Genomic DNA, 12,930 nt, shown 5'->3' on the forward strand with positions numbered 1-12,930 from the left:
AGGTTAGAGATGTTCATGAATACAAGATTCACGGACAATTAAAGGATCCTTATACAGAATCACTACATTTTTGTCCCAGTTCACAGTGTTGCAACAGCTAATTTTGATGCATTCTTGTTGACCAATTCATATGACATACTCTTTCTGGTGCATTTCTTAAAGTAAAAAATGGAATGAGCAAAAGAATATGCAGAAGAATTGTCAAAGTAACTGGAACCCAGAGAAACCAAAGCCTGAAAATATTTGTTAAACATATGTAATTACATGAAGGCCTAACTAATTTTATATTCTTCATAATGAATTTATGAACCAATGTGTCATTTATTAATTTCTATTTATACTCAAATATATATACCTGAGTATTCTGTATTATAAGTAAGAACCCTCATATGCCCACTGCAATTATATTATCCATTGAAAACACATGCACTTAAATATATGCTTAGTTTAAGTTCTGACGCTTTTATGTTGCCAATGCTGCTCGTACCATATGTGACTTAGGACATTAGTAGGTCTTTTGTGTGTGTGGATACGTGTTTGGATGATTTTTTGGAGATGATATGACACTATTTTATAATTGAGTGATTATATGTTACAATCTCCTTCAGAAATAAAAATTCTTATCTGCATCTAATAATTGTCTCCTTGGTGAAATGCACAACTTGAGTATGACATGTAGCTGCTGTAATTGTGGCGAAAAGAGGAGACATGGCGCACAAGGAAAATTTGGAAACGGGTGCACAATTTTTGAATTAGGATTTTAGCCATTTCAAATGAACTTAATAAAAGGATTAATGTAATCTTATGAGTTTGGTGTGTTTTCGACCGCGTGACCTGTCAAGTTTGAATGACAAGTCATGACAGATAGTTATAGTTATAGTAAAAAAATATTTTTGTCCGTTCAAAAAGTAAAAAAACAAAAATACCCTTCGTTATAGTTAGTTTCATGCTCTTACTGTTACTGGAATTCCCGTCACAAGTCCCATAACATCTCTTATTGTAGGGAGTGAAGAAGAAAAGGCCCTATAGACATACTGCAATTTTATATTTTAACCACTATTCTCGTTAAATTTTTCACCTTAAATACAAAACCAGCGACATGTAGTGCAAACAAATTGATCAGATATGAGAAATCAAATTCTAGATTTTCAAATATAGAAAACATCAAACTGTTGACGGCAAGGTTAACTTTTCTAGATGATTTATAAAGGAAATGAGAAATAGATGAAAAAAAATGAACTACTTTCTTCCCGTACACCCAAAAACAGAAGGATCTCAAATTTTAATTCCCAAGTAAACGATACTTAAAATCTCACAAAAACAACCCTTTAATTTCATCCGCAGCCACAATAAGAGAGAGATTTCCTCAGTCGTATATATGATAAAATGTTAACCGTTATATCTTCAAAGCCCTGGTTTTCATCTATTGAAACCACCTTGATATAGTACAACTGACTCGAAAACTTAATCAACATAGATCAAATCTTTCCATCCTTCTCTATGGGGCTATAGTGATAGATATTTTCCAACAAAAACCCATAAGATTAATTTTCCAGATTGCACAAAGAAGATTTAAAGTCTATCCGCACAACGCAAGCTAATATTAATATTAATAAGAGCTCAATGTTAGCCAAGCCATCATGACAAGATGATTTCAAAATTAATCTACACCATTTAAGATATTCTACAGACCCGAGAACACACAGTGATGTAGCCTGTTTTATGCGACTTTCCTACCACTTGGCTGTCAACCAAAGTGAAACAAATGTGGGATAGTTAACAATACGCTAAAATGAAAAACCCAAATGCGCATGTAAACCACCACCTAAAACCATCTACGACATCACCACCATTACAATAATACACTACAAGCCTTCATATGCCACCGCCACAAAAAAACATCATGGGAGCTAAGGGAACACCCTTTATACACCACAAATGGGTTACAGGGTTAATGTACACCATTGCAAATATTAACCATACACATCTCCTACAAACCGAGTAAGCAAAATCTACATACCCATAAACATCAAGGGAGTACATATTCATTGCAGCAATCACACCCTTTATAAACACAAAATACATGACCTAATGAACAAAACTTCGTAGAGCTAATGACAATGACTATCAATGGTATGTAAATATTGAATAGCCACCCACGGTCTTATTATCTCCTTACTCTTACAAATGGCCAAGGCTAAGAATCAAAACAGCCAGTCATCTAGGCCACTACAGCAAATCCCCTGAGAATATTAATAAGAGAGAGCTGCCCAAGGCACTCTATCAACCCACCATAAACCAAAACATAGAGGAAAACTCAATCCAACATAAACCCAATTAAAAATAAATAAATCTTGAACCAACACCCTTGTTCCATCTGAGTTAGAGATCGTTGCCAATAATAGCACCAATAACAGTATCCATGGCCGGAAATTGTTGTATTATACTGATCAACTCCATTAACTAATCAACTAAAAAACAGCTTCATTCTTTCATCCTAAAATATTTTCAGCAAGCCACTAAGGAAGGAAACCATAGCAAAATCCAGAACATCACAAACATTAAATATAAATAGCGAATAGCCAATTTCCACATCACTATAAGCTTCAAATTTAATAGTGCAATACGAAATCTCATTAAGCAGTAACATAAATGCGGTTTTCAGACCTTTAATCCAAACATAAGAAAAAAAAAAAAAACAAAATACGCTACGACTCTCTAATCAGTAAGCGATTAGACAACAAAACAACGACGATTTATTGATGGTAGAAGAACTACTTGGATCTCTGCCTCATCTTTCGGCGCTTCCTCTTCAACCTCCTCATACGCTTCTTCTTCCACTGAAAAGACCCAAAAACAAATCAAACACCAAAAGTAAAAGTTAATTTTAGGATCGAGCAGATAGTAAGGTTCGAGGAAGATGGCATTCAATAGACCGAGATTACCTTCGCACGCATGGTGATTCGGCTCCTTTGTTCTCCTCGCTACCTCGCTTCTGAAACCCTAATCTGCTCAAAAGGCAAGTGGGCTAGACGCTAAAATCGTCTAAGGGTTTGAGAGTATTTATAATGATTCGAGAAGAAACCCTAATGTATAGTCGGCTTCATTCGGGCCTATGGAGATTAGTGGGCTTTTTATCTTTCAGATGAGCAGGCCGAAACGATCGCTATACTTGGGCTTCGGAGTATTTGAGCTTGGACCTTTGGGCACAGTAGTTAAGGTTGTGTTTGGGTATTTCTCTTTCTTGAAGAAAAGAGCTTGGAAATATAGAAACATGTGTTTGGTGTTTTTTTTTTTTTTTAATTATTATTATTTTTTATTCTTCTTCTTCATTATTATTATTTTTTTCATAATTGATTGTGGTTGACATAAAATGTTTTATGTGGCTTTTTTTTTTTTTTTTAAGTGGTTAATATTGAAAACACTTAAAGCAAGCGAAGTTAACCAGTGCGAAATGAGTGATAAATAAGCATGAAAAATAACAATACTCTTGATTGTGTATTTGACACCCATAATATATCCCAATCTTATATGAAAAAAAAGCTATGTGCTAACTTAAGCAATTACTAGCTTGTTAGACATCAATATATTGTGTTAAATTTATGCGTTAAGGTCATAATGCCATATCCAAGCCTTCTTATATGATTGAAATTAAACAAAGATAAGATAAAGGTTGCCTCATAAGCTACCACCAACTCCACAATGTCATTAAAAATTTTTTGAGCAACAGTTTTCACTTGAAAATTTTACACAAATCATCAATTTAAAACAATTTTTTAATGTGTCGGTCTGTGTCCAAGTGTAAAGATTGGAGCACGTGTTCTATAACAAGGCACATGTTACTAACATGTGCCGCAATGCTAACTAAAAATGGATACAAAGTTTACATTGACTAACAGTTTTCACTTGAAAAATTTATACAAATCATCAATTTAAAACGAGTTTTAATATGAGTTTGGTTATGATTTGTTAAGATTGAAATGCATGTTCTATAACAAGACACATATTATTATTAAAACATGTGCACCAATTCGAACTAAAACTAGATCCAAACCGAATCCTTTTTTGGTATGCAGCTTCCGACCCACTCCAAGCATCAAGTTTCGTCAGTGGCTTGTATTCAATAGTAAGAAGAAGTAGGCGAGAATAAATCCAAATAAATTGACTTGCCCTAGCCCCACAAAGAAACGAACCTACCCACATGCTTCAGAATCAGAAGCCCATCACTCCAACTTAGGTATATAATTACTCAACGGCCCACCAATTCTCACCTAATTTGAGTAGGGACTTAGGAACATAGCATGAATGCTGCGAACGGGTTGTCCTCCTGCGAGGCTGCAACGCACCATTAAAAGGTTTAAAATTTATGCTTTGATAGTATATTAAATTGTTATTTATTTAAATGTTAAAAAATATATATATTATTATTATTTAATTAACATTTAAAGTCTATGTTTGTATTGAATCCGACATCTACTTTTGCATGTGGATGTACAGGTATCATCCTCACCGGATTACGTACGTTTATTGATTTCGCAAAAGAACCAATTGTTTCCTCGTTTCTGACTCATAAGTCGCAAATGACAACCTCATAGGTTACATACTTACATTCTAAGGATATGTTTAGGGGCTTAAAAATATATTTAACACTAAAAAAATTAGTTTGAAAGAAAAAAAAATGATAGTTGAAAGTGCTTTTAAGGGTCTAAGAGTATAAAAATAGCCAAAAACACACTTTTGATAAGAACTTAAAAATAAAGCTTTTACCAAAAAATACTTTTTGAATTATAATTTTATTTTTTAAATACAATCTCAAACATGCTTAAATATTGTAATACAAGTTCTCCGAAAGCCAGAAGTGTCTAATTCCAGTCTTGCTGATTTGATTTTCTTTGGCTGACTACGTAGGCTTAAGGGCACAACCTATCTATTTCCTGATGTTTGTCTTCCAAGGTCACTTGGCTCAGTTGGCTGATTGGATATTAAATGGGAAAACTGACAGATTCTTGACATGATAAAAGAACTCTTTTGAGACCCACTTGTTCTAGTCTGCCCACTTGTTGTGAGCCCCATATAAAGGCTGGGAATCTGGATCCTGCTTGCCATAGTGGTAAAAAACTCACAAAAGTACAACATATTGTTCCGATGATGTCCTCCTGTAACATCAAGCCTACCCCTGCATCCTCAGCTTCATGTTCAGGGATAATCCCGAGTGTTCTTAAGAGATTCATTAAACTCATTATGCTGACGCCAATCCCAAAGGTCACACCAATTCAAAGTCGTTGATCAATTTCAATTGGCTTGCTATCTTCTTGTCTTTCTGAGCAATTGGCTTGCTTTTCAATGGGATAACTAATGCTCCCGCTTATAATAATCGGATGAGGACCGCTCTTCAACTAGCATTACTGCTGGTAGTAGTGAATATATTCTCTAGCCACAGCTTAAAAAACAAGACTTCATTTTCCAAGTCTTAGACCGATAGACAAAATTCTTTAGGGAAATTTATCAAACAGGTGGCACTCAAAGTGACATGACCCTGCCAATTAACCGTAAGCAGCATTTTCTCCGGAATCAATTTAACTCAAAATTCACGACCCATTGAACAGACTGTAACACATTGTACTAACACATAAGCATGACTTAGATCTTTACCGTTCTTTATGTTGATATAGAGGCCACCACGACAAGCTTATGATGTCGGAGCCATGCAAGAATGCTAAGCCAGAGTAGAGAGCAGAACCAGTTCCGATTCGTGAAGATGAATAAGAGAAGAAAAATAGATAGAATATGAATATGATACAGTGATCTCGCACGTCAAGCCTCCGGTGCAAGAAAGCCAAAAATGCCATAGAGACGGTGAAACCATCTTTGATGGCTAAGGTAGCGAGGGTGAATTGGAGAAAAGCAGAGTTGATAGAATGTGCATATGAACAAGCTATTAGTAAAAGAGCTAACACAAATTGGGTGAAAGAAGAAGTTAATAGTGCCAAATATAATTAACAATAGCACACTAATGCTTGACAAACCTTTAATTGGCTTAAAATATATAATTACACAAAACAATTAACCCACCAAGAGAGCTAGTTTTGGAGGTTCATTCCACAACAATCTGCGGAATGGCCAAGCCAACCGGAGTGTCAACCAGGACAGAGGCTCTACACAACGGGCAACTCGAGTGACCACTCAGCCACCTATCAACGCACTCGGAATGGTAATAATGCCGACACAGCGGCAAAACCTTGACCTTGTCCCCATCTTCGAACACGCCGAGGCATATACAACACTCCGCCTGTCCCCCCGAGTTCGGAGCTTCCGATGGCCGGTGTAAGGTTATGGGCAACCTCTTGATTGTCGAGGGGTCGAGCCCACGAGACCGATGCGGCGGCGGAGGCGACGGCTGCGCGTGGGAGATGTAGTGTCGGTAGCGGCAGACCCAGCGCGCGTAAAGGAAAAGGAGGGTGAGGAGGAGGATGACGGAAAAGAGGACCACGACGAGGAAGAGCGTGCGGCCTTGGATCTCGAAGTTGTGGTCATCTAAAGCGGTGAAGTGCCATTCGAATGCCTGAGGGTACTGCGGAGACGATGACATTGCGAGCGAGCAAATGAGTATGTGGGTTAAGGTTATCGGCGGTGGTCAGGGGCTGGCGGAGGTGGAAGACCACGGCTGATCTAACGGCGGCAGCGGTGACTGTCGCATTGTTGAGGGCAGCAGGAACAGTAATAGCTGGCTGCTTTTGAGGGATGTTAGATTTTTAGTTGAGTGACAGTTCAGAGATTAAACAGTTGTGGGTATAGTTGTATAGATGGATGTATTCAAGCCGACAGGAATGGTTGAACAGCCTACTCCCACAATCAGCGCGTGACTGGACTACCCTTTTCTAACAATAGAAATGATGTGCTTTTTTGTTTTTATAGATTATCTGTCTTCTTCTTCTTTTTTTCTTTTTTTTTTTGAAAGTTAAAGATTATCCATCTTAAAAAGAAAAGGGAGGTTAAAGAAACAATACTATTCCCCGATTGAATAGATACTTTTTTAAATATATATATTTTTTCTATTTTAAATGAAATTAATAATATCTATTTTATAACGATGTACATCAACATCTCCCTTTCTCATTCTTCGGCTCAAATATTTTAAAATTTTTGTCAAAATTATTTTAATTAGAGAATAGAAATCCAAAGAGTAATCCGAATTGGTCCAATGTGTGAGCCCAATTTGCAAGCAACAAATGTTATATCTCTTCTTCCTTTTTTCCTAGAGGAAAAAAGGGGAAGAAAATGAGAATCGTTCTCACTTTATACCTGTTTTGAGGTAAGAACAAAGTAACATGTTTTCATTTATATACACCATATGATATATCTAACATAATAAATGAAATCTAAATCTAACGTTTTTCTATCTTTCATTGTAAATCAAGGTAAAAACAAGATGATTTGTTAGAGTTCTTCACATTAATAACTCTCCATTTTTTTCGACTCCTTCAACTATCACTCATTTACATATTATTCACACGAACTATCACATCACACTTCACCTCTTTCAATTACCAATTGTGGGCAAAAAAAATCCCTTCCATTAATTAAAATCGTTAAATATGACAGAAAAAAAAATGATATACATGGGTTCTTTTTATGTGAAATCCCGAAAAAGACTTTTAAACTCAAACTACTTCTAAAAAAATCACTTAAAATAGGAGTGCCCAATAACTTACATATCATGAAGTGGTTGAAGATTCAAACACTTTGAATGGACGGTTCATTGTTACGATTGCATTTAAACTATATATATTAATACTTGTGAACGTGTTATGGAAACATTAAAGTCTTAAATTGAAAATGTTTCAATAGTGACTAATTGATATAATGTAGCTAACCCATATCTATACGTTCAAAATTTTGAATTGATTGATGTCTCAAACATACTATAGATTACTCCCTTTAACATGTTGTATTACATTTAACAAGTTGTATTAGAGTTGATGGTTCGTGTGCGTTATGCTGGACGATAATGGTTCCTTTTGCAATTTGAACGAGATCAGAACTTGTGGCACAAACAAAAGGACCCTAGAAAAGATTGAAAGTAATGAATTAAGTTTCTTATCGAAGGGAAATTTAGCAATGTAGTGACGTATACACTTCTAGTATTGAAATTTATCATGCATTAAAAATTTATCATGCATTAAAAATTTATCATAGAACGAGCTGTGATTAATTAATTCTATCTAAAATACTCCCTAAAAGTGTCAATATCTATATATTAATAAATAAAAAATGTCTCTCTAATAGCCTATATGATAAAAACTAGGCAACGGTCCAAATCATTCAACTCCCTATGACTAATTAATAGCAAATCAATTCAGCAAATCACAGTTTTGATACCTCCGGAAAGAAAAAAACCCTAAACTAATTACAAGTTACACAGTTTATACAGTCCAACAAACAATATTATAGGTAGTGGGACATGGATAATTGGGATGTACACTATCAATTTGAGCAACAAATGGCTACAATTGTGAGAGAGATCATACGGGATCAACCATCTATTTGAGCAAGTAGATTTCATATGAATTCTCTCACAATTCTAGCTAGCCAAATTGCTGAAGAACCCAATCGGTGGCCAGACATATATATCATAATCAGCAAAATGACAATCTTACTTCACCATAAACAAGAAAAAAGATGAGAGAGTTTCAAATATGCATGGAACCAGACAAATCTAAATCAACCTGATTTTGATTACTAAGAAAGTCAACAAATTCTTAGTTGAAATACAACACACATGCTTCTTCATGTTTTAAAACATGAATTGAGACTATTGAGTGATAATCTAATGCAATATTACATTCGGCTAAGTATTTGTCAGTTTAGGTGATGTAATTATATGTTCAAAAGAAACTACCAAATACAAAGGACTTGCCTCATGAAAAAATTTCATTTTGGGTTTTCCCCTTGAAAGCAATTTTTACAAGACAAGAACAAACTCTAAGAATGGCCATTCTGGCCACCATTTTATCTAAAGGAATTAGTTATCATACTGGGCTAGCGCTTAGATAGAAGTCGTGCAGAAGAGACTTCAAATGGAATGCAACACAAGATAACTGAGATAAATATACGATCAATCATCATTAAAAACATTTTTATTTTATCAATGATCCAAAACAATATGTATATGTCATTGACACGACAATATTTAGAATAGATGACAAACATTATGAAGTACAAGGAAGATTAATTATGAAAAAAAATAACAATCCAAGAACCTCAACGTATCAGACGCGCGCAACAAAGCAATGTGTTTATTGGAAATCATGTTGTTTTAAAAATCCAATTATAGATATTATTCGCCATCTCTTCTCTTTTCTGAAAACTGCTTCATAAATTCGAATCATGTAGTATAGTAGGGAAAGATGTTTATTCGAAATCATGTTGTTTCTGAGAGCCAAAGATGTTTCTCTTGTCCACCCTTTTGAAAAATCATGTAGTATAGTAAAGAAAAAAAAAATTAAATAAAATCAATAGTACTTGCGACAACATATACAAGTGTACAACAGCAAATTGGCATATTTTTATCAATCCATCCATAAAATCTAATCTTTATCATAAAAAAGCTCATTTCCAATTCAGTTGAAGCAGTTTGGAAATATGAAGAATCCATTAGAAAGCCATCACCAAAGAATAGTTAACTTTTTTTTTTTATAAGACTTCGTTACAAACTAATAATCATTTGTAGAACTCGTCGCACGTAGATGTATATCGAATTCCACATCCCACACCGAGGCCTGGATTTTAATTTCTTAAAAGTTCTTAGAAATTATGAAATTAAGTTAAACCGTGCCCTACCATAGAACAGAAAGAACATTTTGTTTTCCTATTCCCTCTCAAAATAAATGGCAAAAAAGACATTGATTTTGGGTGGGCCGTAGAATTGATTAATGTTATTTCAAAGCAAGCAATCAGAACAAAGAGCAACTACAAATCAAAAACCCAAATGCAAGCCAAAAAAATAAGAAGAAAAAAAGGATTATATATATATATTTTTCTAATATTAGATTGACTATTAATAAAAATAGAATTTTCCTTCAAAATATGCTTTCTTTAAATGCCAAAGTACATGCGCATGCCGATCGAGTAGAGCCCTGCAGTAACCTTGATCCATGATATGAAGAATTCCTATCGGGAACTCCATAAATGAAATATATATATACCTATATATCTTCACTGATACAAGCAACCGTACCTTTAGATCTCTTCTATCCTTATAGAGAACGTTGCAAGCAAGAAACACCATTGAGATGATTAATCGGCCCCTCACCTGCGATCAAAAACTCCTCCAGAACTTGCATGCAAGCCTGTGTATAAATAAACCTTGAAAGAAATTGAGCAATCCGAGCCTTTGTTTTCCGATCGATACGACATGCAAGCCTCAATCGATCAGTACTTAAAATCAAACAAGAAAGGATCGCCATACTCAGGATCGCAATAGTCTAGAAGGCTCGGTGTATAATCCACGTCACTCGTCAACGGCCACATAGATGGAGATACAGGTCCGAGTACTGCCCCAACCGGATCCGGAACCACCGGTGCAGCCAGGGGCGATGTAGACAGAGACAAGCTCGAACCCACTGAGCCCACAAGCGAGCTTATATCGTTGCACAAGTAACCCTGATGGTGATTAGGGTTTGAGTACGAGGTTGTTGCGGTTCGGTCAACTCCATCAGCAACAGTAGTCCAATCAGACGGCTGATGATGATACTGATACTGTTGGACCGTTTGTTGGGGATTTTGGACCATGTTGTTAGGACACAGTACGGATGGACTAACGGTAGGGTAAATCCCGTAAGGCACAATACCCGAAGAAGGCATGGTTGGAAGGGTGGAAGACGTGGAGGAGAAGGTAAAGCTGAAGCCAGAGGGGCGAGGGAGAAGAGGGCGTAGGGTTTGAGTTGAAGACGAGGAGGAGGTGCCACGTGTGGAGGAGGAGGAGTGGGGCGAGGAACCTCCAGAGGGCTGGAGATTGAGCTGAGCCCTTGAGCCGTAGAGGATGATGGCGGCGCGGTCATAGGCGCGAGCGGCGTCCTCGGCGGTGGTGAAAGTGCCGAGCCACTTGCGTGTACGCTTGCGTGGCTCTCGGATCTCGGCAACCCATTTCCCCCAACTCCGCTGTCGGACTCCACGGTACCTGAACTTGCTGTTGTCGGGGCCTCCTTTGCCCTTGCATTTTCTACTGCTTGAGCAGTTATCGGCGGTGGCGGTGGTGGCGGCCGCGTCGGTGTCTGTGATCTTGTCTGTGATGGAAGAGAAGGAAGGGATGGGTGGGTGGGTCTCTTGGGGAGGGTGATGACTGTCGTCCATAGGGTGAGGGAGCTTTAAAGATGGAAACCGCCTCGTTCAGTGTTCTTGACTAGTCGGAATAGAGGACTCTGGAGCTTTGTTTTGAATGTCATCTCTATAAATGGTGGATGAGGGCGGTGCTGTCTTTTGCGTATTTATATTTTTGACACAGAGAGAGAGAGAGACGATTGCAGAGCAGCGAAGGAACGAAAGGACTCGTGCATCTGGTTTTTGGGAATTTGGAATCATTATAACTGGTTTACTTTTCTATTTTTTCCTTCCATCTTCAATCAGATATTTAATGTTTCGTTTTTGGAAAAACCCTAGCTAGTTATTACTGAAATTTTTACTTTTAGAGACCTAGCTAGATTTCTCTCTCGCTTTTGAACATTGGCCAACCTTTTGTGTATATATCCTAGATTCCCACTTCACAAAATTGCAGTTTTAATTAATTGGATGCTTGTCGCGGGATAGATTTGTGACCGTATGATTATTACCATATATGTAGTGTGATGACAGAGTGGGCTTACAATAATTATTTATATGTACACCAAGTTATCTACTATTTTTACTTTTTTAAAGAATATAATATTTTTACTCACGAGTATCATTGAAACTTTTTACCAAAAAACAAGATCAATAAAGGTTACAAGATTTGGTACACAAATTTGACAACTTAAGCTTTGGAATATATAGGGATAGTAATGTTAGTGACTATCTTTTTATCTTCTTAAAGTTAATGTAGTTTTTAAAATCACCATTAAATTTTAGATGAACCATACTTAAATTTTGATTCAATGGTGATTTTGAAAACCGCATCAGCTTTAGGAAGATAAAAATGGGATAAAAAGATAGTCCATATCATTACTCAATAAGGATAAACAAGAAGGTTCCATTTTTTTTTTCTTCAAATTAATGACTACGAGGATTTATAAACTAGAATAAAACCACTAAATAGTAATTGGTGACAAAAGTTTCTTATTAATACGACTAAGCTAACTCAATCGGATGATTCGGATGTAAAGAAGTATTGCTATAAATTACATTTTTGTCTTATAACTATCTTACAATGTTTACATGACAATATTAACCAATTTTAAAGGTTAGTTGGAACTATCAAGCTATTATTGTGGGATAAAAATATAGTTTCTAACATTACTCAATATAGAAATATTGGACATGATAGTTTTGAAAAAAAATCAATGTCTACGATATTTATGTAAAAATCTTACCATGTTTTTTTGTTGTACGTTTAATAGTAGTAGTTTATTCCATATTAACATTTAAGTAAAGTGTAAAGTGGTTAGGACCATATGATTCCTTGTTGCTAAAGTACTGCTCAAATTTTATAAAATTCGGACAGTTTAAGAAAATAGAGTTACGTACGCTATTCATTCCAAACAGCTTACAACATAAGATTCACCTATCTGAGATAGATGGACCCTGCAAATTCTTATCTTAAATTGCTCGAATTTCTGTAAAATTCCAATAGTCTAATGGTAAGAAATTCCAACCTAAAGTGGTCATGCCCATATCATTCTACAAAAGTGTAGTAACTAAAATTAGGACGTTTATCAAATATAAGCAGACGAAAAGACT

The 12,930-nt window shown here is 36.0% G+C and overlaps 2 protein-coding genes and 1 long non-coding RNA gene across 3 annotated transcripts; all 3 read right to left on the reverse strand.

The window, feature by feature from the left end:
• Window positions 1-2,540: 2,540 nt before the first annotated feature.
• On the reverse strand, window positions 2,541-3,073 carry LOC132188287 (uncharacterized). The gene is made up of 2 exons (XR_009440871.1): window positions 2,946-3,073; window positions 2,541-2,840 (listed from the first exon to the last, which is right to left on the reverse strand). It is a non-coding gene; the product is annotated as an uncharacterized LOC132188287 (long non-coding RNA).
• Window positions 3,074-5,972: 2,899 nt separating this feature from the next.
• LOC132188302 (RING-H2 finger protein ATL66) lies at window positions 5,973-6,839 on the reverse strand. The gene has a single exon (XM_059602726.1). The coding sequence runs from the start codon at window positions 6,587-6,589 to the stop codon at window positions 6,095-6,097; it is 495 nt and encodes a 164-aa protein (XP_059458709.1). The 5' UTR covers window positions 6,590-6,839; the 3' UTR covers window positions 5,973-6,094.
• A 3,321-nt stretch (window positions 6,840-10,160) lies between these two features.
• LOC132186120 (ethylene-responsive transcription factor ABI4) lies at window positions 10,161-11,526 on the reverse strand. Its single transcript, XM_059599943.1, has one exon. It carries the CDS (start codon window positions 11,350-11,352, stop codon window positions 10,432-10,434), a length of 921 nt encoding a protein of 306 aa, XP_059455926.1. The 5' UTR covers window positions 11,353-11,526; the 3' UTR covers window positions 10,161-10,431.
• Window positions 11,527-12,930: the final 1,404 nt, after the last annotated feature.

The sequence above is a fragment of the Corylus avellana genome, chromosome ca7 (genome assembly GCF_901000735.1).
Source record: "Corylus avellana chromosome ca7, CavTom2PMs-1.0".
In the NCBI taxonomy this organism is placed as follows: domain Eukaryota; kingdom Viridiplantae; phylum Streptophyta; class Magnoliopsida; order Fagales; family Betulaceae; genus Corylus; species Corylus avellana.

Excerpts from the sequence above, each read along its gene's own strand:
- LOC132186120 (XM_059599943.1), bottom strand. The coding sequence starts at position 11,352 with ATGGACGACAGTCATCACCCTCCCCAAGAGACCCACCCACCCATCCCT.
- LOC132188302 (XM_059602726.1), bottom strand. The coding sequence starts at position 6,589 with ATGTCATCGTCTCCGCAGTACCCTCAGGCATTCGAATGGCACTTCACC.